This window comes from Eleutherodactylus coqui, chromosome 3 (assembly GCF_035609145.1).
Source record: "Eleutherodactylus coqui strain aEleCoq1 chromosome 3, aEleCoq1.hap1, whole genome shotgun sequence".
Classification (NCBI taxonomy): Eukaryota; Metazoa; Chordata; class Amphibia; order Anura; family Eleutherodactylidae; genus Eleutherodactylus; species Eleutherodactylus coqui.
Genome location: NC_089839.1, coordinates 269,178,402 through 269,205,282, shown reverse-complemented (window position 1 = coordinate 269,205,282; position 26,881 = coordinate 269,178,402). Strand labels below are relative to the sequence as shown.

At 46.2% G+C, this 26,881-nt stretch overlaps 1 protein-coding gene across 1 annotated transcript in view; it reads right to left on the bottom strand.

The window, feature by feature from the left end:
• The window catches only part of AXDND1 (axonemal dynein light chain domain containing 1), a 563,032-nt gene extending 536,494 nt beyond the window's left edge, over positions 1-26,538 (bottom strand). Inside the window, exon 1 of the mRNA XM_066597402.1 lies at positions 26,413-26,538. Within this exon, the coding sequence (XP_066453499.1) occupies positions 26,413-26,479 (67 nt within the window). The 5' untranslated portion in view covers positions 26,480-26,538. The remainder of the gene's footprint in view (positions 1-26,412) is intronic.
• Between the last annotated feature and the right edge of the window lie 343 nt (positions 26,539-26,881).

Here is a 26,881-nt window from a genome sequence, read left to right as displayed (position 1 = left end):
GCGTATACTCTCAGAGTCTCTCCTATCTTTTTCTTCTTATTTAGGAACGGTTTCTTTACTTCTGACATGGTATGCATATCAAAGATAGTCTGCAGTCTGTCTGAAACATCTTCTATGGACTTTTTGTGTTTGCGCAGCCATGTTTTGACCTCCATAGCAGTGGGGCCCTCTAACTGACCCATAAGAATTTCTATCTTCTGTTCTGTTGCCATTGCATACAAGCAGAACACTGCACCTACCTTCCCCCTGAATTCGCTAAGAGTATGGCATACGCCACTGCATTTAGGTAGCCATGGTGCCCCTAGGCAATAGAGCGTAGTTAGTGGCGCAAAGCTAGCGGTGTAGTAGCTAATGGGGTTGATTCCGCAGGCACAATGACTGGTGCATCAGCATTCGTTGGCGCAACAACATCTGCAGGGCATCAGCAGTTGGCTGATTGCCATCAGCGTTATCTCCAATGACCGACATCTTGAATTTAAGGCACAGAAGGAACATTCCTGTTCCTGGGACGAAAAGTTTGGGGCTATAACACCCCAATACACTTACTGTGCTTATGGCCGGAGGCCTAGTCCTTGTCACGGTGATACAACACTCTAATTGGACTCCCCAGATGATCTGCCGCAGACATAAGGGAGACCAGCCCAGCAAATTAGTAATCCGGGAGCAAGCAGATTTACTAATTGAAGTAATTTGCAATGAACACAGTGTATTGTAGTACTTGGTGAAAATACAGTTGTAATAATGACGCTTTAACTTCAACGTTCTCTCTATAATGTTTGGATAAACGACTTGGACAATTTCCCCACTAATAGATTTGACTGAAGAATTGATTTAGATAAACTGAGGGAAAACTGAAGCGGAACGATAAATGATTAGAAGACTGATCACGGTTTGACTTTACCAGAAATTTATGGCTCACTATTTTTTGTAGAAATTGATCTCAGAGAGATGCTTCCTTTCCTCTGCTGTGGGATGCCCAGGGGACAGATAAAGACCCAGTCCCACCTGGCAACCAAACGTGCTGAGCTCCTCCCTCTCACTGGCTGACGTCCTTCTTTCTGACTCTGACGACAACTCCCTAACTGCTCTGTCTTCTCCCATTTATCACATCTCTCTTTTCTTCCCGCACTTTCTCAACTCCTCCTCCTGCATAGGGACTAATAGAGCTGCCCCTTGGCTCTGCACCAGTAAGATTAAACCTGACTGTCAGCCAATTAGGAACCAGCCGACATCAGAGATGGGCTAATTGCTAGAGCAGAAAGGGGAGACACAAGGTCTCTCCCACAGACGGCACCTTCTGTATCCAATGATGGCATACAGACAGGTAAGACAGGACGTGTACTGTGTGTGTTTTTGTAGTGCCTGCTGGGAGAGTACACTCCCGGTGTTTGTTTACAGGTTGCAGGCTGATGAAACATCACCAGCTGCTGCAGCCAATGAAAGAGCTCTGCGATCAATTATGGAGCTCTGTCATTGGCTACATTATCAGCAACATCTTGTGAATAGGCTGGGGAAACCTGTAAACGTGATATTCTTTGCTGAAAAATAAAGAAGTTGGAGTGATATAGTTCCAGTGTGCTGATCCTACCTGCTATGGAATATATCTTGTTTTATGGGAGGAGGAGGTGGATTTTATGTAAGAAAAACACTTTTAGCCACTCTGGAGCAGCAGATGCGGCAAACTGTCTCTACACCTCATACCCGATTGTAGGGTCCTCCAATGTAGGGGACGTCCAGGGAGGTAAGAATATTTTAATAATAGGGTTAGATATAATTTTTGCAGTGGATTCACTTCTCATGGTGCAGAACAGCAGGGCTGGGGAACTACAGATACATGAATGCCCTTTAGCCTACAAGCATTAGCTTTTATTTCTTCATGGAAAAATAGCCCCAAACTGAATTGTTGCCTTAGTTGAGCCAAACTTCCTCCATGGCGACTTCTATAGATAAGTTCAGCTTCTCGGTTTACAGTTATTTGACAATAAGTGCATAAGAACATTAAACAATGATTTGTTTGTTAGAACGTTCCTTTGTTAAGTGTCTGAAATAAAAACAAACAACAGAATCATGAATTAAGAAGGGATGGCGCACACAATGTGCCTGGAAGCAAATCACTGTTCACATTGAACCACAACAGACAATGGACACGCCAGACAAACAGACACTACCAGCTTTCCTACATATTTTTCTCTTGGCAGCCAAACAGGCATCTCTTAAACACTGGTTAGAACGAACAATAAGAGATGTAATGGGGGTGAAAACACAGCTTATACATGTAATGATGCTAGAAAGCATAGATTCTGAGAACGAACAATAAGAGATGTAATGGGGGTGGAAACACAGCTTATACATGTAATGATGCTAGAAAGAATAGATTCTGAGATTTCGGCTATAGTTGCTCCCTTCAAATACACAAAATGGTACCTAATAAAGGAATTGAAAGAAACATTCGGAAGACTAGCAGGGTGAGAGAAAAGCAATTGTTCCCAAAGAGAACTGACACATCTGCAAGAAAATCGCAAGGATCTGACAAACCACGACATGACGGAGGCAAATTGATGTAAAAGATCATAATCCCCCCCAGCACCAACCCACTTTTTCCCCATTCAACTATGCTTCCCCCCAATAAAGGAGAAAATGGTAATCTAAATATTTGCCAAAGGGATCTAATCTAACCTTACTTTGGAAAACATTAGGGGTACAATTGTTTGGATAACAGGGATGAAATAGTTTCAGGAAGAAAAAAATGTTTTAGTTTTTGAGCATTAATAGTATTATGGATATGTAAGGCAGAAGGATGCTCCAACTATGTATCTTTTTTCTTTTTGTTGTTGTTGTCTAATACAAACAGCTGATTTAGAATTCATAAGTTCATACACATGGTATATGCTATAGTGTATGCTAAGTGTGATGTAAATGTCTTTGTACCTATATAACTACAAGAATTAGAAAATGAACAATATGTGCCATCTCTAGAACAACAGAGAAAGAACATTAATACTATCAAATTCCACACACCCAATACAGACTTTTATCCTAGGACTACCAGAAGCTCCCATATGGAGAATTTTCAACATGCAGTAGAAAGGGATTTATTACAAATGCAAAATAGGATGAATTCAAAAAATAGTAGGCAGAACTTATCACATGTAGAAAAAGAAGAATTATGCAAATTATCCAATAATAAAAATATTGTTATCAGGAAGTCAGATAATGGGGGGGGGGGGGGGGGGAGGGGGGGACATGGTGGTTCTGGATGCTGGTCTGTACTCCAAATTGGTTCTTGACAACCTAGATGACACCACAACATATAGGGTTTTGGATTTCAATCCCATGTACGAATGTCTCTTGAAAGTTGGCAAACTGCTAGACGAAGGACTGCACAGGGGTATATTAAATACAAAGGAGGCTACATACTGGAATCCAGAGAATTCCTCCATGGCCGTGTTTCACGGCCTTCCAAAAAGGGGCATAAAGGAGTCTCCCCACCCCCTACATCCCATTGGTGCAGGGATCGGTTCACCCTGTGAGCGCCTTAGTGAGTGGGTGGACCGATCCCTGCAACCTCTTGTAAAACGAACCCCGGGCTATCTTATTGATAGCAAACATGCAACTCAATTAATGAGCAATGAGACTTGGAAAGACGAACATAGATGGGTGTTATGTGATGTAAAAAATCTGTACTCATGTATCCCGCACCATGTGACCATGGAGGCTGTCCAATACCATTTAAACAAATATAGTCAATATAGTCATGACTTAATTTCATTTATTTTGGACAGCACCTCACTTTTATTAAAACATATTTTTTTCATTTTTGATAATAAATATTATTTACCGGTGACAGGAGCACCCATGGGTTCTAGGCTCTCTCCCACCATCTCTAATTTTGTTATGAGGTGGTGGGAGGAATTCTTCATTTTTTCCATATACAATCCCTTCCATGGCCACATGGTGCGGTATCATGGATGATAGTATAATTATTTGGAAAGACAGTGATTCCAATTCAGCTGAAACAATACTTAAATCATTCAAAGCATACATAAATCAGAACAACTGTAATTTGAGCTTTATTCTAACCACGGATAAATACAATGTCCCTTTTTTAGACCTTGTCCTAAAAGGTAGCACAATTACAGGCAAAATCGATGTGAACATGTACAGAAAGCCTATTGCAGGCAACATGATTTTACGTGCTTCCAGTGCTCACCCAAGCCACAGGATCGAGGCCATCCCTGTGGGAGAGATAACTAGGGCACAAAGAATTTGCTCTAGTGAACAAGATTTCATATCCCATAGAAAAGAAATTTGTGACAGACTATACAAACGAGGGTATAGTAAAATAACCTCAAAAAAGCAATTAAAAAGGTAGACACCAAAGATAGAAGCTCCTTATTAGAAATGACTACTTGCAAAAAGCATTCAAAATATACTAATAAAATATTCTTATCGACTGAATACAGTAGAGACTTTCATCCTCCACAGTGCCACCTATTGATATGGCAATAACCCGGAAACAGCTGTATGTACATGGAGTCTGGCTTTGCTTTTGATTCCCAGTCATTGTAACAAGACTTGTATAAAAAGTCCCACTTTGACTCGAAGGAATGCTGCCTTTCAATAGGTGGCACTGTGGAGGATTTATTCCATCTCCCTTATTTGCATATTACCCAGAGGAGCGTGCGTGGCCATTTGAGTCTCCTCACTTAGTTTATAGTATATAGTTGCTCTCCCTAAGGAGAAAAGAGCGTTTCTGACCCCTGTCCCAGGCCTCTCACTAGCAAAAGCCAGACTCCTACTGTACACTGATGATGGGCAATAACCCGGAAACAGCTGTATGTACATGGAGTCTGGCTTTGCTTTTGATTCCCAGTCATTGTAACAAGACTTGTATAAAAAGTCCCACTTTGACTCGAAGGAATGCTGCCTTTCAATAGGTGGCACTGTGGAGGATTTATTCCATCTCCCTTATTTGCACTAAACAGTCAGTTACACAACACCCGGTGAAGTCAAAGCCAGGGACAGAGCAGAGGTCCATCTTAATCTCAACTCAAATAACTGCATCACTAGCTTCCAGTAAGTCCAACAGATAACTAGGAATGTAGGAATTTTTACTGTGTAATCTCTAGATCCAAATATAGAGAGCGTTAAAAGAGAAAATGGTGTGGATTCAAAATTCAACTGTATTACAACATGCTCTTTTACTGCATAACCAATTGCTCTACCAAGTTTCTGCAAGACTGCCATTATTGTATTGCATTACCAAGTTCAAGCTTTAGTAAAACTGTGCACCTCCAGTTTACTAATCAAAAGCTACCAGGACTTGTGTCAAGTTATTTTCCGGCATTGACCATTATAGTCCCAGATGAAGTTCTGGTGTCATGTGACAAAGCACTGTTCATTATAAAAAGAAATACATATGTCTTTTGTGCCACTATGCTGTGACTGAGTAGAACACCTTTGCCGCCATTGTTGAGAGAGATTGCAGAGCCACCCGTGACATCCATCTTGCAATCCCTGTGGTCTCCCCCACTTTGCTGTGTCACGCTCCGACACTGCACAATTTTTAAAAAAAAGCCAGAATGCCGGTTGTACAGGAAAGAGAGATGTTTCATCTGTGAGTACATCTGCCAGAAAAACGCTTGCATCTGCAATCCTACATGATCATTCACAATAACTTTCCTCTGCAGAAATCCACATGTGGAATCTGACTCTTTGGTATCAGGCCGGCCTAGGGAAAGTCTCACAAGAGCAGATTTTAATTGCCTAGCCTGTGATCACCATCCACATGGAAGATTCGCAGTAAAACGTGGGCATTGAAAGACATGTGTTTTCAATCTTTTTTTCACACTTGTGGGTATGAATTGCGTACTGCTAGAGCAGAAGAACAATTGCAGCATGCTCTATTTTAGCACAGATGTCCCCAATTAAAGTCAATGGATGTGTGTGTTCCATAGCTGCTTATTGGCTATATGTTATGCCCTCACTGATTAGTCAAGGGGGATCGTGAGAGTTCAGAGCGGGAAACTACACAGGGAGCCAGTATGCTGAGGGTTTTAGTGAAAAAAGTGTGGGAATAAAATATGAAGTGAAGGAGGAGTTAGTGAGTAGTCTGCGGAGAGTCATCAGAGCAGGTTGTGTAGGAGAAGATCAGCAGAGCGAACAGCTACAACATGCTATTTTCAGCAGGGAAGCTAGGATTCATCAGCTCCCTAGTCTGCCAGCAGTGAGGAGAAAAGAAGCTGGGACCCATTCCACTAAACTGTGAGTTACAGAACATCCGGTGAAGTCAAAGCCAGGGACAGTGCGGAGGTTCATCTTAATCTCAACTCAAATAACTGCATCACTAGCTTCCAGTAAGCCCAACAGATAACGAGGCCTGTGGGAATTTCTACTGTGTAATTTCTAGATCCAATTATAGAGAGAGAGTTGAAGAGGAAATGGTGTGCAAATCAGGGGAAATGAAGAGGGGATCTGCATATAATATAGACAAGGACTACAGGTGTCCAAACCATCTTTGGGAAGCAGAGAGACACAACAGACCTACATGCAAGCACAACTCTGAGTGGGAACAAAAACAGATACATCGAAACAGTACAAAGACCAGCATCAACTACTGAGAGATGCTGGTTCTTCTGTGCTGCAGACTAAAGGAGATTGGCTGCTGGAAAATTCCACACCCAGCAAGCTCAATTAGCCCTCACCTATGGAGCTGTGCTACTAGGAACCTTAGTACTACAGATCCCAGCAGCACACCCAGATTGCCATTGTTGTATTGCATTACCAAGTTCAAGCTTCAGTAAAACTGTGCACTTCTAGTTTATTAATCAAAAGCTACTAGGACTCATGTCAAGTTATTTTCCACCACTGACCCTTATAGTCCCAGGTGAAGTGCTGGTGTTACGTGACAAACCACTGTTCATTATAAAAAATAATATATATGTCTTTTGTGCCACTGTGCTGCGACTAGAACACCTTTGCCACCATTGTTGGAAGAGATTGCAGAACCACCTGTGACATACATTTTGGAATCCACGTGGTCTCCCTCAATTTGGCGCGTCTCGCTTGGACACTGCGCAACTTCAAAAGAAAAGCCAGAATGCCGGCTGGAGAGGGGAGAGAGATGTTTCATCTGTGTATGCGTAGACATAGCATACATCTGCACAGAAAAACGCTTGCATCTGCGATTTACATGATCATTCGCAATTACTTTCCTATGTGGAAATCCACATGTGGAATCTGACTCTTTGGTGTGAGCCCGGCCTAAGGAAAGTTTAACATGAACAGATTTTAATGGTTATCTGCATGGTAGATCTGCAGTAAAACGCGGGCATTGGAAGGCATGTATTTTCGATTTTCTGTTCACACTCACAGGCAGAATAAAAATTGCAGCATTCTCTATTTTAGCAAGTACGGGCTCTATTGATTTTTATGTATGTGTTAAAATCACAGTCCATATGCAATTACATTGTGGGTGGGCGCAGGTTCGTGCGCGGATTCGTATGCAAGTTGCTAGGAGATCAAATAACAAACAGAATAAAAGAAAGCAGGAATGTGGGAACAGATAGGGCAGGACAGAGTTTTAGAGAGCTACACACTAGTATTATCTATCCTCAAACAAATAGGAAAGGGGATCCACTCTTTGTTGTACAGACAATAATTCGGTTTTGTGAGCTAAGAAGTGATTGTTTTATGCATTTTTATATTGTGCTTTTTTCTGTAATCTGCTAGATAGCTTGCTTCTTTCTCTCTATGTTGTCATATGTGTAGTGATGGAACTTTTCATATTGTCTGCGCTGAGGTCCACGTGTAGTAGTTCTCAGCATGTGTCACCCCACATTTCTTTGCCTGTGTGTGACCTGTCTCTATGCTGGTAGTGATAATTGTACTCTAGTGATAAGGGGACTATATGAATGATAAGGTAACTAAATTGATCAAGGCTATATCTCTGTCAGTGAAGAGGCAAGGAGGGAGTACTGGGCATTTTGCCATGATCATCAGAGTTCCAGCCTGACGGGGCCAACAAAGGGCCAAATACCAACCAGGGGCCTCCGTCGCAGCAAGCTGCAACATCTCCAGCACTTCCTTGACCCCATAAATGGGGCAGGTCAAACGCTTCAGTCAACGTTCAAACGATGGAAATGCAGCGGTATGTCCAGAACTTGCTGCAGAACGTGGTGGAAAGCTTTGGAAAGCATGTAGCGCAAGTTCTCCATCGTCTCCCAGAGAATCTGTAACTTGTCACCCAGAACTACATGCTGTATTTCCTGAAAGTGCCCTACCACCAAACTCCCCTTTCAAACTTTACTACATGATTGACAAGTATAGATGCCGACAGTCTCAGTGCCAATTCGCCATGCCACCGCCACCCCCAAGGTAGTCATGGCTATTTGACTTTTGGCTATAGCTACATATAAAACCCAACTGCTGGGTATGTTCCTGTATTGGCCCCACAGTTCCCCTGATATAGGTCCCTACAGATCACAGCATTGACATGCCACTAGGTGTGCAATCACACACTGGCATGCCATTTGAGCCTTTTGGTTCACCCAACTGTGATCCTGGGACCCGGTATCAGGATCAGTAAGGAGCCACATCGTATTAATCTGTTAAGTTTTAACATGAATGTACCTTCATGATTTTTTCCAGTTATTGGCGAGTTTTCCTGGGCACCATTCAGATGAAAGCCGAAAACATTTACACGGTAATTAAAGCTGCTGTGGTTCAGCATAATTTTTGCCAGATCAATGACAGCATACACCAGCATGTTCTGAACTTCAAGTTAGAGACCCCTTTGCAGAAGACTTCCTGACTTCTCACAGAATTTCCGTGGCAGATGAACTTTTTCCACAAAGCCATTTTTTTAGTTGGAGACTCGCAAGACAATGAGGACCCTTGACATAGATTGCAAGTAGAGATGAGCGTACGTACTCGTTTCAAGTAATTACTCAATCGAGCACCGCGATTTTCGAGTACTTCAGTACTCGGGTGAAAAGAGTCGGGGGGCGCCGGGGGGTGGACGGAGGCGTGGCGGTGCGGGGGGTAGCAGCGGAGAACAGGGGTGAGCCCTCTCTCTGTCCCTCTCCCCCCACTCACCCACGGTGCCCCCCGAATCTTTTCGCCCGAGTACGGAAGTACTCAAAAATCGCGGTTTTCGGGCCAAAAAGGGGTGTGGCCAAGTAGGTTCGCTCATCTCTAGTAAAGACCCATCTTTTGCTGTCCAACCCTCTGCGTGGAAATGGTCGCAGAATGTGGGTTAACAGGCCAAAGCCCACATCTGCAAAAATTATGAAAAGAGGCTGGTGTACCTGAAGAATCAGTAAGCAACCGTGTCTCTGGCAGGGCCAGCTGGTTGGAAAGAAGCTGATGCCCCATTTGGGATAACCTGAAAATGTGAGCATCTGCAGTGCTTCCATAGGTACAAACCAGTAGTTACTGTCGCCTATCACCAATAGAACTATGGAACAGTATTACTTACAGTTGTAATATCAGGACCCCAAGTGCGGCAGCTTCTTCACATGAATGTGCTTACCATCCAGGGCCCCGCAGTAGTTTGTACACAATATAAATGAAGAGGTCCTGCAGCACCACTTTTAGTACCCAATCATGGGGAAGAACTTCTGCACAGCCGATCAATAAGGGTGAACCAACCTTTATATATTGCAGTCCAAATAAACAAAGAAGATCCGCAGCAGACCAGAGGATGAAGTAAAACAAAGTTCTTTTATTCCAAATCCATAAATGGTACAGGCAGCGACGTTTCGACCGTCTCCGGTCTTTATCAAGCATGCTTGATAAAGACCGGAGACGGTCGAAACGTCGCTGCCTGTACCATTTATGGATTTGGAATAAAAGAACTTTGTTTTACTTCATCCTCTGGTCTGCTGCGGATCTTTGTTTATGTGGACAGTAGTTTGTACACTGCGCAGCAGCCTGAAATCCCTCAGCGATGTTCAGCCAGTCTTGCGGGTATACTCGCTAAGGCACTACTCGCTCGAGTAATGTGCTTTAGACGAGTATCTTCTAAAGATTCGGGGGCCGGCGCGGGGAGCTGCAGGGGAGAGCAGGGAGGAACGGAGGGGAGATTTCTCTCTCCCTCTCTTCCGCCCGCTCTCCTCTGCTCCCCGCCGCAACTCACCTGTCAGTTGCGGCGGCCCCCGAATCTTTAGGGACGAGCAGTGAGATACTTGGCTAAGGCACATTACTCGAGCGAGTAGTGCCTTAGCGAGTATACTCGCTCATCCCTAGTTAGTATCTGCATAGCTCAATCCAGAACAAACCTCCTCCAGCAGCTTGTCGAATGATCATGTAGTGTCCCAGAATCAGAGTCCTTGTGACACCCCAGTGCAAAGTTGTTGTGTGGTTTTATAAAGCATATTTTTCACAATGCATAATAATGTATATTGTTTATATTTTGCACTGCTCTGCCTTATATTTGTAGTACCTTGCATTAGCCCAGGCTATGCAGAGATATAAGGGTTAAATTGTACAGTCGAGATGTGATTTTGGTAGAGATGAGCGAGCACCAAAATGCTCAGGTGCTCGTGTTGAACTTTTCGTGATGCTCAAGAGCTCGTTTCGAGTAACGAACCCTATTTAAGTCAATGGGCGACTCGTGCATTTTTGTATGGGACCGACGCTCCGCATAGGTGATTACTTGTAAAACTCATGGAAACACCACAGAAACGGATAGGGAAGGGCAGGGGCAGCATGCTTGGCTGCATCTGAGGCTCCCAGATCCCACTATTAAGCCACAATTGGGGCAAGAGTTTGCCTCCCCACTCCCTAACAAATTTTTACTTCGGTCAAACCCTCATTAGCAAGGCACACCTTAGCTAAGCACCACACTACCTGCAACCAAGGACAATCACTGCCTTCGGGTGACACTGGTGGCTCTTCTCCTGGGTTACATGCTGCCCAACCCCCCGCACGACCCTGCGTCCACAGCGCACGCAAAAGTTTCCCTGCGCAGCCTTCAGCTGCCCCCATGCCACACGCTGGCCTCATAGCCACACCACCCTCATGTCTATTTATAAGTGCGTCTGCGATGAGGAGGAACCGGAGGCACACACTTCAGAGGGTTGGCAGGACTTACCTTAAGGTGACCAGCAGATGCTCCTCAGGGGAGATACATCAGCGCATGTTAGTGTCTGCATAGCTTAATCCAAAACACACCTCTTCCAGCAGCTTGTCGAATGATCATACAGACATGCCGCAGAAGGTGAGAACCTTTCTAGATGTGTGTGCAAATCACAGTACAGACTGTTAAAGTTGCCCTTACTTGGTCGCTACAACACCAGAGGGTGAACCCAGAATCTCTGCTTCTTTCTTCTGGGCTCTTCCTCCAGCATCAGATGTGATGCTTCAAAAAAAAAAAATAGTATATACCAGCCAAGCCAAAAGAGCAGTATCCTGTTCTGAAGGCATGGTTCTAAGAGCAAATTCAACAGCCCTCACCATGACAAAAGCATGTGAAAATGTCGCCTGGGCGTTCACCTGAACAAAATAAAATGATGGTTCCAGTAGCAACTTTCTGATCTAATTACCTGCTTGCGATCTTTCTTTCATGTAGTTGATATACTGTACTTCTGCTGAAAAAAAAATCTGCGATCTTCCACGACCATTGCTTTCCACAATCGCTCACACTGTGGATATCCACACCTAGAATCTGACCCGTTCGTGTGAGCCCGGCCTAAAGGGGACAGAGAATGTGACATTTATGTTTAGATGTTCAGTGATTGGCAGAGTGGTCATGTAAGAGATGAACGGCACATGGCCGCGGCAGTTGCTTCCAGGATTGGATCAGCAGGGACTAAAATGGCAGCACTAGACCAAGGAGGGGAATATGGCTGTAATGTATGGAGAGTGACATAGAAGCTTAGTCTGAAAAATTTGGAAAAGTGAACCTTCTGCTCCCATGCACTTACATTACTACTAGAGATGAGCGAGCACCAAAATGCTCGGGTGCTCGTTACTCGGGACGAAAATTTTGCGATGCTCGACGGTTCGTTTCGAATAACGAACCCCATTGAAGTCGATGGGCGACCCAAGCATTTTTGTATATCGCCGATGCTTGCTAAGGTTTCCATTTGTGAAAATCTGGGCAATTCAAGAAAGTGATGGGAACGACACAGCAACGGATAGGGCAGGCGAGGGGCTACATGTTGGGCTGCATCTCAAGTTCCCAGGTCCCACTATTAAGCCACAATAGCAGCAAGAGTGCCCCCCCCCCCCCCTCCCAACAATTTTTACTTCTGAAAAGCCCTCATTAGCAATGCATACCTTAGCTAAGCACCACACTACCTCCAACAAAGCACAATCACTGCCTGGATGACAATCCGCTGCCACTTCTACTGGGTTACATGCTGCCCAACCACCCCCCTGCACAACCCAGTGTCCACAGCGCACACCAAAGTGTCCCTGCGCAGCCTTCAGCTGCCCTGATGCCACACCACCCTCATGTCTATTTATAAGTGCGTCTGCCATGAGGAGGAACCGCAGGCACACACTGCAGAGGGTTGGCACGGCTAGACAGCGACCCTCTTTAAAAGGGGCAAGACGATATCCCACAATGCTGTACAGAAGCAATGAGAAATATAATCGTGTGCCACCACAATCAGGAGCTGCACACGTGGGCATAGCAATGGGGAACCTGTGTGCCACACACTATTCATTCTGTCAAGGTGTCTGCATGCCCCAGTCAGACCGCGGTTTTTTATAAATAGTCACAGCCAGGTACAACTCCGCAATGGGAATTCCGTGTGCACCCACAGCATGGGTGGCTCCCTGGAACCCACCCGCTGTACATAAATGTATCCCATTGCAGTGCCCTGGACAGCAGAGCTAACGTCAGATTAATGCAGGTGGGCTTCGGCCCACACTGCATACCCCAACCTGACCGGGGTTTTTAATTCATAGACACAGGCAGGTACAACTCCCTATTGTGAAGTCCCTGTGGACCGACAGCATGGGTGGGTGCCAGGAAGCCACCGGCGGTACATAAATATATCCCATTGCAGTGCCCATCACAGCTGAGGTAATTTCATGTTTAATGCAGGTGGGCTTCGGCCCACACTGCATGCCCCAGTCAGACTGGGGTTCTTTAGAAGTGGACACATGCAGTTACAACTCCGTGTGGACCGACAGCATGGGTGGGTGCCAGGAAGCCACCGGCGGTACATAAATATATACCATTGCAGTGCCCAGCACAGCTGAGGTAATGTCAGGTTTAATGCAGGTGGGCTAAAAATTAATTGGATTACACTGTAGGCGAGGGCCCCAAAAAATTGGTGTACCAACAGTACTAATGTACCTCAGAAAAATTGCCCATGCCCAACCAAGAGGGCAGGTGAAACCCATTAATCGCTTTGGTTAATGTGGCTTAATTTGTAACTAGGCCTGGAGGCAGCCCATTTAAAATTAAAAATTGGTTCAGGTGAAAGTTTCAACGCTTTAATGAGCATTGAAATGTATAAAAATTGTTTACAAAAATTATATGACTGAGCCTTGTGAGCCTAAGAAAAATTGCCCGTTCGGCGTGATTATAAAGTGAGGTTTCAGGAGGAGGAGCAGGAGGAGGATGAATAGAATACACAGATGGATGAAGCAAAAAGGTCCCCGTTTTTGATGGTGATAGAGAACGATGCTTCCATCCGCGGGTGCAGCCTACGTATTGCTTAGGTATCGCTGCTGTCCGCTGGTGGAGAAGAGAAGTCTGGGGAAATCCAGGCTTTGTTCATCTTGATGAGTGTAAGCCTGTCGGCACTGTCGGTTGACAGGCGGGTACGCTTATCTGTGATGATTCCCCCAGCCGCACTAAACACCCTCTCTGACAAGACGCTAGCCGCAGGACACAGTCTTGCTGGGGAGCCATAAAGCTGGCAAAGGCCTTGGAGAATGTTCCCCTGCCTGCGCTGTACATGCTGCCTGATTTCTGCGCCTCCCCTGCTACCTGGCCCTCGGAACTGCGCCTTCTGCCACTAGCGCTGTTGGATGGGAATGTTACCATCAGTTTGTCCGCCAGGGTCCTGTGGTATAGCATCACTCTTGAACCCCTTTCCTCTTCGGGTATGAGAGTGGAAAGGTTCTCCTTATACCGTGGGTCGAGCAGTGTGTACACCCAGTGATCTGTAGTGACCAGAATGCGTGTAACGCGAGGGTCTCGAGAAAGGCATCCTAACATGAAGTCAGCCATGTGTGCCAGGGTACCTGTACGCAACACATGGCTGTCCTCACTAGGAAGATCACTTTCAGGATCCTCCTTCTCCTCAGTCCATACACGCTGAAAGGATGACAGGCAAGCAGCATGGGTACCCTCAGCAGTGGGCCAAGCTGTCTCTTCCCCCTCCTCCTCGTGCTCCTCCCCCTCCTCCTCCTCAATGCGCTGAGATATAGACAGGAGGGTGCTCTGACTATCCAGCGACATACTGTCGTCCCCCGCCTCCGTTTCCGAGTGCAAAGCGTTTGCCTTTATGCTTTGCAGGGAACTTCTTAAGAGGCATAGCAGAGGAATGGTGACGCTAATGATTGCAGCAAGACTCCTCAACGTTTCCAAGGACCTGGCAGATGGCTGCCAACCAGGTCCACTCTTCTGTAAATAATTGAGGAGGCTGACTCCCACTACGCCGCCCATGTTGGAGTTGGTATTCCACTATAGCTCAACGCTGCTCATAGAGTCTGGCCAACATGTGGAGCGTATAGTTCCACCGTGTGGGCACGTCGCACAGCAGTCAGTGTACTGGCAGATTAAACCGATGCTGCAGGGTCCGCAGGGTGGCAGCGTCCGTCTTGGACTTGCGGAAATGTGCGCTGACGCGGCACACCTTTCCGAGCAGGTATGACAAGTGTGGGTAGCTTTTCAGAAAGCGCTGAACCATCAAATTAAAGACATGGTCCAGGCATGGCACGTGCATGAGGCTGCCGAGCTGCAGAGCCTCCACCAGGTTACAGCCGTTGTCACACACGACCATGCCCGGTTGGAGGCTCAGCGGCTTAAGCCAGCAGTCGGTCTGCTCTGTCAGACCCTGCAGCAGTTCGTTGGCCGTGCGCCTCTTCTCTCCTAAGCTGAGTAGTTTCAGCACGGCCTGCTGACGCTTGCCCACCACTGTGCTGCCACGCAGCGCGACACCGACTGCTGGCGACGTGCTGCTGCTGCTGACACATCTTGATTGCAAGACAGAGATTGAGTTGGAGGAGGAGGGTGGTTTAGTGGAGGAAGCATACACCGCCGCAGATACCAGCACGTGAGCGGTCCCAGGCTCTGACTCGTTCCCAGCCTCAACTAAATTCACCCAATGTGCCGTCAGGGAGATATAGTGGCCCTGCCCGCCTGTGCTTGTCCATGTGTCCGCTGTTAAGTCGACCTCGTAACCACGTTGGTGAGGGCGCGTACAATGTTGCGGGAGACGTGGTCGTGCAGGGCTGGGACGGCACATCGGGAAAAGTAGTGGCGACTGGGAACCGCCGCCGCCATCATGCTTTTGAAAGCCTCCGTATCCACAAGCGTATACGGCAGCATCTCCAGGCTGATCAATTTGGCTATGTGCACGTTTAACGCTTGAGCGTGCGGGTGCATGGCGGCGTACTTGCACTCAAACAGTTGCGCTAGCGACGTCTGGATGCTGCGCTGAGAGACATTGCTGGATGGGGCCGAGGACAGCGGAGGTGAGGGTGTGGGTGCAGGCCAGGAGACGGTAGTGCCTATGTCCTCAGAGGGGGGTTGGATCTCAGTGGCAGGTTGGGGCACAGGGGGAGAGGCAGTGGTGCAAACCGCAGGCGGTGAACGGCCTTTGTCCCACCTTGTGGGGTTCTTGGCCATCATATGCCTGCGCATGCTGGTGGTGGTGGCTCCCCAGCTGATCTTGGCGCGACAAACCTTGCACACCACTGTTCGTCGGTCGTCAGGCGTTTCTGTGAAAAACTGCCACACCGTAGAGCACCTTGGCCTCTGCAGGGTGGCATGGCGCGTGAGGGCGCTTTGGGAAACAGTTGGTGGATTATTCGGTCTGGCCCTGCCTCTACCCCTGGCTACCGCACTGGCTCGGCCTATGCCCACACCCTGACTTGGGCCTCCACGTCCTCGCCCGCGTCCACGTCCTCTAGGCCTACCCCTACCCCTCAGCATGCTGTATTACCAGTAGTGCAGAAACAGAACGCTGTAATTAAATGTGCCACTTATTGGGCTGTGGTTGGAGGCTGACTAAGCTTACGGAACGCACAGCAGAGCCAGGAAAGAATTTTGCGCAAGCCTGCTGTAACACTTAGCTGGCTGCGTATGAATTAGGACAACTAACCCCAGCAGAGACCCAGTACACTGAAGACGGTCACAGGCAGCTCAAATAGATTTTTTTTCCAAAATGTTTTTGGAAAGGCCCACTGCCTATATACACTAAATATGTCTTCTGTCTCTGCCTCACCACTACTGGCCCTGGACTATGTAAAATTACTGCAGAGTCAGACAGTATCACTGTGGACAGGAATACAGCGGTGATGTAACAGGCAACACAGAGCCAGGAAAGAATTTTGTGCAAGCCTGCCTCACCACTACTGGCCCTGGACTATGCAAAATTACTGCAGGACGCAATGCTCTGCACGGCCGATATACCAAAAAAAAAAAGAAAGTGCAACACTGCAAAAAGCAGCCTCCACACTACTGCACACAGTTAGATGTGGCCCTAAGAAGGACCGTTGGGGTTCTTGAAGCCTACGATAACTCCTAACACTCTCCCTATAGCAGCTCCAGCAAGACAGCACTTTCCCTGATCTCTGTCAGAATGCATCTGTGGCGAGCCGCGGGAGGGGCCGTTTTATATACTCGGGTGACACCTGATCTCGACAGCCACTCACTGCAGGGGGGTGGTATAGGGCTTGAACGTCGCAGGGGGAAGTTGTAATGCCTTCCCTGTCTTTCTATTGGCCAGAAAAGCGCGCTAACGTCTCAGAGATGAAAGTGAAAGTAACTCGAACATCGCGTGGTGCTCGTTTCGAATAACGAGCATCTCGAACACGCTAATACTCGAACGAGCATCAAGCTCGGACAAGTACGTTCGCTCATCTCTAATTACTACACAATGCTCTTCTACAGCCTAGCAGTGGACAAATGTGCAATTTTACAATCTATCCTGTCTTTGCAGTTTCCCTTAAAATATTATCAGCTCTGCTTTCACATGGACAAATCGCACGGTTTTCTCACGATGCAACAAATTACATGTATGTGAAGCCCAATGGGTTCCTTCACATTCGCGAGGTTTTCTCTGATGCTATGTTGTGAGAAAAAAAAATCACGGCATGCTCAATATTTGAGCGATTTGCAAATTTTTGTAGCCCATATTTCCCTATGGAGCCTCCTTGTTTATCGCATCTCACAAGCTAACGATTTTCATGAAATGTGATACATTTCTCTACCCCTAAAATAAGCCCTAGCTGCATTCCCTAAAAATGAAAGAATACTTATCTAGCAGGCTTGGTCCGAGTCCTCCTGCTGCGCTCTGGAGCTCTGTTGAGTGTCCTGCAGTCCTTGTTCGTCCACAGAAGATCACTTCCTGGTTGCCGGATTCAAAAATCCTGCCTCCAGGAAGCGATCGGTTTGATTGGCTCATCGAGCGCTGCATTGATTGGCTGTGTAGCGCTGGGTGAACCAATGTGAGGGCTGTGATCGGTTCATCCAGCTCTGCAGGATAGGACTATCCAGGGTAGGACTTCTCTAAATCCAGGTCCTTGAAACTCCAGGGACTGTTATTGAACTCCAATTGTTTCTTTATTCAAGAAAACCAGGGACATAAAGACAAAGAAACTAGACAAACATGCTATATGTTAAGGCAACGCATTTCAGAGGCATGCAAGTTACCTTATTTATCAAGCACAAGGAACAGATTCAGTGGTGTAGGTTATATATCTTTTGCTTAATGGGAAGGGAGAGGGAGGAGTTAGAAGGGAATAGGTAGGGGTAAGGGTAGAGTACACATACTGGTTCTATTGATCTGAACAATGGCTATTTCATTGATTTGAGACTAGGAGCACCCGCGGGAAATCCTGTGACATTATGAGCCTCACTAAACAGGTAACAGGATGTAATAAGCGGTCACCCAGTAATACAATACTCACAATCTAAAATGTGTCAATATAAAGTGCAATAAATGACTATTAAAAAATAAAGTGTTTAATCAAACCTTAGACTTGGTAAAGAGCCCTCTGGTATAGGCAAAGGAAGGGATTTCTGTAAACCAAAGTGTCATAATTGTATACGGGTTAAAATACAAGTAGGCAGAATGGAAGAGGCAACAGCACTCCACATGTATTGCCACCAAGAGGAGAGGCTTCCTCAGGGGTAGCCAGCTTATATGGTTAGTGAATCTAAACATGCTCTGAATTTACGCAGAGGTGACACATTGACATGCATTGGCCTGATATATTTCTTGTCTGTGAAAAACAAATGTACGCCAAGGGAAAAATACCCCCGCCCTCCGGAGCCCAGAAAGATCAATGACGTATTCTATTATCCCTATTTTTATTGCAACGCGTTTCGGCAGCGAACACCCGCCTTTCTCAAGCAATCATAAAATTTACAATGAAATACAACTATAAATAGATACAACTAAAAAGTTTAACTCACATAACCCGCTCTCGGAGGTATAGATCAATACACGAGATTGAAAGGGGACCCAATTCAGGGAATTCAAAAAACCCTAATAGACCACATAGAGAGGGGTATAAAAAACAATAGTCTAACAATAGCCACAAGGATCAAGTGTATGCAGGAAAGAGGGTGAGCGTTGGTTTATTCTTGTTATAGGATCTGAACAATGGCTATTTTAATAATTTCAGACTATGAGCACCCGCGAGAAATCCTGTGATATTATGAGCCTCACTAAACAATACGCACAATCCAAAAGGTGTCAATATAAAGTGCAATAAATGACTATAGCTATAGCAATTTCACCTGCGCTCTGGTATCTGAACGGGCCTAAAGGTCCCTCTACATATAAAAATACCAGTATTACAAATTACACATGGCTTTAGCCAGGGCGCTGTCTTTGACGCCAAGTAGCTTTGGCAGGAATTTGTTCCACTCACCAGCATTCATACATGGCGGAAAAATAGACACATAGGCAAGTGTATTATGCCTCGGTACCCTAGGAACAGTTAGGGCCCAGAATAAACTTTACTAGTGACTTTCAAAGACAGTTCAAACAACTTCAGCAGGCAGGTTTCACAGTGCAGGCAGATTAACATTATTCAGACATTTGACGTGAAAGTCAATGGCCACAGAAGGGCAGTATTATCACCCCGCTCTCATAGACTTCAGGACGCGTGGGTGTGACAGTTATCTAGACTTCAGACGGCCGCATGGGGCTTGCAGATAAACTTAAGATTACTTGAAAAGGTTTAGAAGACTTCTGCTCTGGCCCTGCTTGAGACACACAGTCACTAGAGGAAGTAGTTACTTACAGTGGCTCACTAACAATAGACTTATGGGGGAAAAACATTCAAGCTCACTCACTCCTATTTCAAGCCTCTTCTAAGAAATAAAGTCTTTCTTGCTCCTCCATCTTCAGCAAAACAAGGGCTGAAGGTGCCCTCATGTGCCTCTGTGGTAGCAAATCCTGAGGTAGATGATGGACCTCTGAAGATGAACTCTGAACTCCTCACTGGAGCCCTTAACACACATATTTATAGATTCATCCACACCACGTCACATGTCAAGCTGGTACATTTACATACAGGCAGGAACTTTATTATTGTTAACTCTTCACTCACTGCAGTTGTGCAACACACATACTGTAAATAACTAGACAAGCTTTGCACAGTGCATCTACAGAGGACAGACATGTATGACATATATGGAGGGGCCCTAGAATAGCTATTCTGGGACACTACACTTGCAATGTGTCAATTGATGTCTGTCATGTGGTATGCTAGAGGTTATAAGTAGCAGTGAGTGGTGACAAGTAGAAGAGAAGAGTCCAGTTTGGCTAGAGAGTTCAAACTTAGTGAGAGTGCGCTAGAGGCTCTTTCTTCAAAGTCTATCCTTTCTTTAGAGTTAGTGAGTGCTGGCCAAATGAGGGTACATTCAACCCTCATGTAAAAAGAATGGAGGAAGAAGAGCTGTTTCCTGAGGTTGGATATGCCAGGGACCATTGAGACGTGAAGAGAGAAAGAGAGAGCATGCAAAGAGAGAGAGTCTGGTCACCGTGCAGAGGTGCTGTACCTTATTTTTCATCTGTGGAGAAATCTGTCCCTTGCCCAGTTTCCAGGAGTAGTCCTGGACAGATAACTAGGACTCTCAAGCTGGTGTCTTCCTGAGTGTACCCTTCCAGGAGCGGCTCCATACAAGTCTCAAGATTGTAGGGCCAGTGGCCTGAGTTCCTCCCAGATCTACTTGTGTTTCTGTGTGACCTGCATCGGTGTATCGTTATACTGTATATCCTGTTTGCCAAGTTTTCAATAGTAAAGTTTGCCAGACCCTGACCGTTCCCAGGGACTGAGGTACTTAAGTTCTACTTCGTGTGTGGACTCTATTCTTTACCACCAACAGTGCAAATTGGTGGAAAAGGAACAGTGGTGTCATCCATGACAAATCTTTATTCCTGTCCTATGTATATTGGCCATCCCTATCCTAGGGGTGTCTGGAAGAGGCCTTGTGGTGCTTGGGCCGAGGTCACGTGAAGCCCTCCAGGAAGGAGCCTGGTAACTGCCACCATGAGAAGTGATTGCTTTACCCTCCCAGCTCCCCTGCGTAGGCCTCATATCCTGAGTGGACCCTCTTGATCGCCACAAAAGCAAAGTAGCATATTTAACCATTAATGGCAGCCCATTTTGAACCTAAAAACACAGGTTTTTTTTTATTTTCAAAAGATATAATTTTTCCATCAACATAGTCACATGAGGGCTTGTTTTTGCATAGTGAGTTGTAATTTTTATTGGTACCAATTTGGGGTAGATGTAATATATTGTATACTTTTGTTTGTATGTTTTTTGGAGAGCAGGGTGAAAAACACATGGATTCTGCCTTTTTTATTTTTTACAGCATTCACTATGCAGTATAACTGATATAGCAACTTTTTTCTACGGATTACTATGATTACAACAATACCAAAATATTTTTTTTTTAACTTTTCCATCAATAGAGCTCTATAAAGGTTTGTTTTTTTCTGAGGGAAGCTGTAGTTTTCATTGGTGCCATTTTGAGGTATATATAACTTTTATTGTGTTTTTTGGGGAGAAATATTCCTGCCTATGACAAGCTTTTGCAGATCCGAATGCTATTTCATGGTGGAAGACAGATGACATCTTAGAGAGTGCCCTCCATTAACCTCGTACAGCAGGAGCCAAGCTGTCAGTCACAGCCAATTCTCGCTGTTGATGACGTGGACTGAGCTGAGCCACTGAGCCAGTGCCATCCATATGATGTAAATATACGTCATTCCACAGAAGCACCTTTACACCCAGGTTGTAGGCATATGGCGTGGAGCAGGAAGGGGTTAAATAGTACGAAATTAAAAAAGTATACTACAAAGTTGTAGAACTTTTCATTTATATGGTGATTAAATGTCCTACAGCTGGAGAATCTCTGGCTCACAATCCTGACAAAGCCAGTTTAGAATCTCCCTTCCTTGAGCGTAATCCTGTGCAACACCTTGCTGGTCGGACCTTATGAATAAGATATGGCTATGTGAGATTTGCAAATCGTTCCATTCTTTTTCTCCTAACATTTACTTACATTTTACACTGCGCCTCAACTTATTTGGGACTGGCAGTGTAAATTGATTTTGTCGCTGATCTTTTCTGATATGCGTACAGTATAGTTATATAGTATTGTGATACTTTGAGTTCAGGATCTTTAAATTCTATTGTTATTCACAGTCAGGGTTATATTAGTAACTTCATGAAGAAGAGTGCCCAAATGTTACTAAATGGATACTGATAAGTTGTGAGATAGTCTGTGCCAGCTTCCCCTTGGCTTTGTGTTATGTACATAGCTACAGATTACATTCCAACAGCAGCAAAGACAATTCTCTGTACTTGGCAAGATGGTAATTGTTTTTCATTGTAGGTTAAATGTAATTATATGGCGTCTTCTCGACCATGTTCTAATTCACAGATATGCATGACCTTATAGTTACTTGCAGATTGTCTGTAGAATCTATAGTCTCAGGATGAAACATATAACTCAAGTCTCATCCCTGCTGTCAACATTTGTGTATAAGCTGTATACAGCTGAATGGCATTTGTATATTATATATATATATATATAACACTGTGAATAAGTATAGACTAGTATTGTGTGTGCACCCAAAACCATTAATCCCCATATACTTACAATGTCTAGACGATTTTTATTTAAGATGCGCAGACACCGCAGGAGTTCCTTGCCGGCAATACTGCGAGACTTGTGTCTTTGACGCATGCGCATTGAAGAGATGGGGATGCCACGATACATCTCGGAAGCGGAGGAGCCTTCAGGTCCTGCCCCGATGCACTATATGTCCGCTTATGTTGATGTATGATTATGTATGACATATATGCACCTGACTATTGTTAGGAGTACATTACTGAGGGTGGGTACCTGTTGGTGATTTTTGGGTATTTTCTAATGGGATGCTATTTAAACAGTGTCCGTGTATGTAGAGGGTAGCTTGAAAAAGGCTCTCTTTGAGCCAAATGGTCGCCTGCGCTCTCTTCCTATGGAATGACCATGGAACAATAAAGATCGTCTAGATGTTATTTAAATCTCTCTTTGCTGCCACTTTTTCTATTACTCTGGATTATCTATAGAGTCTGGAGGCTTTGACTCTCCTGTGGCTGGCATCCTGCTTCCACCGCCCCCTGAAGGGGTCTCTCTGAGTGCTGCTGGACTCCTCTCTTCTTCTGGCACAGGGCAGAGACATCCGAGTAGCGGCTGGACAGGAATATGAGCCTCGTCGCCGCATTCAGGATGGATTAGAGAGCGGAGAGGTCTGTTCACACGGGGCAGAACTGCAGTAGCATTTCCGTGCGGACTTTTAGCATGGAAATTCTGCGGCCATTTTTAAACCTGAGACTAAGCAGCAAAGTGGATGAGATTTGCAAAAATCTTGTTCAGCTGCTGCTGACAGTCCGCTGCAGATAAGCTGCGCGGAAACTGGCATGCTGCTTGGAATTTAATTCTGCGCCATGCCAATTGTATCGCTGTTTCCGCTGCGGCCTCTCTTCTCTCCATGGGGAGAGATTTCCACAGCGGAGTACAGGCAGAAAAGCCAATATAAACCCACGCAGCCTTTTCAGCAACGGAAATCGCGTGGAATTTCTGTGCGGTCCCGCTGTGGACGTTCTCCAAGATTTCCATCCCGTGGTAACTGAGCGTTATTCTGTTAGACCTGTGCGTATAAGGCCAGATTTACAAGAGCGTATGTGTATTTGTGGAATGAATGATGCTTTTTTGCACACGCAGCGGCGTATTATACTGCACTTTTTCCGCCTGCAAGGCATGTTTAATTGCGCGCTGCAAAATATTATGCACCAATTGAAATGGCTAATTAGTCTAATGAGTTCCAGATGTGTTCTTTTTCATGCATCTGCCAGCGTAGTTAGCACACATTTGTGCATCCCTATTTACTCCTATGGGGACATTTCGTGTGCAGGAAAATAGGTCAGGCTGTGCGTTTTTTTCTTTGCATGTGAATGAAGTCAGTGGGTTCCATTCACTGCGTGTTGAGCATGCCAATTATGTGTGCAAAAGCACTCATGTGATTTTGAAGACTAATGGGAGCCGTACCTGCAATTACCAGCATCGGCCAACACACACGGGTTGGAGCCATCTGCTTCCGCTCTGTACCCTGTGTTGTGGCACTGCCAGCAGGCACCCAAACAGCTGATCAGCCCCCGAGCGGCGGACCAACTATTGATGGCTTATTTTGACCAGGAATCAACTGCATGTCTACAGCTGTTTAATAGCTACATCGCTCCCCCTCACCTGGGAATACATAGCGCTGTCAGCGCCCCCTGGTGGCTGCAGAGCTTGGTTGCAGCTTTCACCCAATAACCACTATGTGCGCTGCAGTGAGGGGCGCTGATTGGGAGGTGAGAGGAGCAGCAGTAGTTGACTCTGTTTTTGCTGTGGAATTTTCTGATACAGAAATCCACCATATTTGCGCCATTTCTAAACATATCCGTATAGCGAGCCGTTAGAATGACTGTTTGGGCGCTCTTCTACAAAGTGATCGTTGTTTAGTGGTTGTTCCATTGGTTGAGGGGAGAGACCGGGCAGCGTCCGTCGCAAGTTGTTCATAAATGACCGACTGTGACTTCACATCAGGCGACTTCTGATCAACCAGCGACTATCTTTAAGGTGAGCTGAAAGAGACCGACTATCGCCGTCACCCTGCTGGCGGCTGTAATTATACAGAACGGTCGGTGGCATTTGCTCCTACACCCCCCCCCCCCGCCCCGCAGTCTAGAGACGATGGAGCGTCTTCTTACTACAATCACACGTCCGTAAGTGGCAGATCCACTCCATAGTTTACTGACGTGGATCTGACACTATAATCTGTGGCTCAAACTTAGGCAGTTGCCGCGCTGTAATCAGTCTGTGAACCCTGACCTCTCCTCCCGGCGTCTGCGTTCCTGCACGCATATTTGGTATTTCAGCCGCACTTAAGCAGCGCTGCTGATTAGAACCACCTGATTGGCTCTTCGGCACCACATGACTACACTGCGTGCACACGGATTGCCTTAAGCAGCCGTGCACTACACACTACACTTAAGCAGCCGTGCACGAAGAGCCATGCTAACCCTAAACCTAAACCTAACCCTAAACCCCAGCGGGTCTCGTGAAGTAGCACTCGTGCACATCTCGAAAGGGGGTCTGCGTACGGCTGCTTAAGTGTAGTGTGTAGTGCACGGCTGCTTAAGGCAATCCGCGTGCACGCAGTGTAGTCACGTGGTGCCGAAGAGCCAATCAGGTGGCTCTAATCAGCAGCGCCGCTTAAGTGCGGCTGAAATACCAAATATGCTTCCTGCACGCATACACTGACCTGTACGCACCGGCGAGAGGAGAGGTCAGGGGTCACAGACTGATTACAGCGCAGCGCCCCACCGACTGGAGCTGCGGAGAATTAAAGCACTGATGGGTGCCCAGTACAGGGGTCACTATTACTACTGGGGCCACTATGTGGGTCACTAATAATACTGGGGCCTCTATGTGGGTCACTATTATTACTAGGCTACATTGGGATACGCTATTACTACTAGGGTCACTATTAATACTGAGGACACTAATAGAGTCACTAAGACTACTGGGACCACTAATGGAGTCACAATTACTATGGGGCCATTAAAGGGGGTCACTATTTCTTTTTGGGCCACTAAAGGGACCACCACTAGGGGCACTATTAATATTGAGGCTACTATGTGGGACACTAATAATACTGGAGCCACTTAGGGGGTCGCTGTTACTACTAGGATGTCTATGGGGGTCACCATTAATACTTGGGCCACTATGAAGGTCACTAATAATTCTACGGCGACAATGAGTGACACTATTATTACTAGGACCCTTTGGGCTACATTATTACTAATGGGGCCACTATTCCAGTCACTATGACTACTGGGGCCACTATTCCAGTCACTATGACTACTGGGGCCACTATTCCAGTCACTATGACTACTAGGGCCACTATTCCAGTCACTATGACTACTGGGGCCACTATTCCAGTCACTATGACTACTGGGGCCACTATCCCAGTCACTATGACTACTGGGGCCACTATCCCAGTCACTATGACTACTGGGGCCACTATCCCAGTCACTATGACTACTGGGGCCACTATCAGTCCAGCCTCACGCTGGCATATTTGCCCGTACAATAGGCAGAGAATAGGACCCGTTGTTTTCTTTGGGTTCATTCTCATTTTCGGTTTTTGCACAAGCTCTATTTTAGTGCACATTTGCGCACCAAAGGCCCCCATAGGAGTCTATGCGCACACATGTACACACGGGAAAGCACATACCTGCGAACACCGGCACCTCGTTTGGCTTAATAGCCATATAAATGAGTGCGAGGCGATTCCTCCACCAGTGTGAACTAGCGGCACTGGCGCATATACGCACGGTATTTGTACAGGCACGCATGATACATTTCTTCAGGGCGCAAAAACGCCTGTGTTTTTGCGCTTTCCCCCTTGTGAGGCCGCCCTTACTCTGATCACTTCACACCAGTCTCAGTGCCTCATAAATGTGTCGCCATCTTCTGTATTGGCGCTTTCAACGCCGCAAAATGTGTGTTTTGGGGATTATTTTTTGGCGGGGAGGACATTTCACACTCTTCCTCAGGCAGCATGAAGACTTGGGGGCTGCTGGTTAGATGTGACATCATTAGGATGAGATGACAGTGACAAGCAGGTGACATCACTGCAGCTAGGCGGCGCTGTACTCTACCTGCCCGCAGACTCCCGCTTCTGCCCCCTCCTCCTGCAGACAGTGGGGGGCGCTCTGGCCCTGACATGATGGCTCTCAGATCACATCATCATTCCAGCACACAACTCACTGACGCTTCCTCTCTCCTCCCGGGGACGCCGGGGAGTCTCCATGACGACGCTCCGCCCGACACAACAAGCAGCTCAGCAGCAGGATGACGTCAGAGCGCACATCAGCGGGAACCTCCCTGGTCTCTGCTACTGATACAACCTTGAGGTAAAATCTGCGGCGTGGAGCAGGGAAAGAGCTCTGCAGGAGCCTTATACAACAGCGCCACCTGCTGCCAGAAACAGGACAATCACTGGCTTTCCTAAAGGTCATACAGCGCACCCTGCTGGTCGCTGCAGTGTAGTGTCCGGATGTTTTAGGGCTCCCACACACTTGTGTTTGCGTTTTTTGTTAACGCGATTGTCAATGGGACTTTGTAATG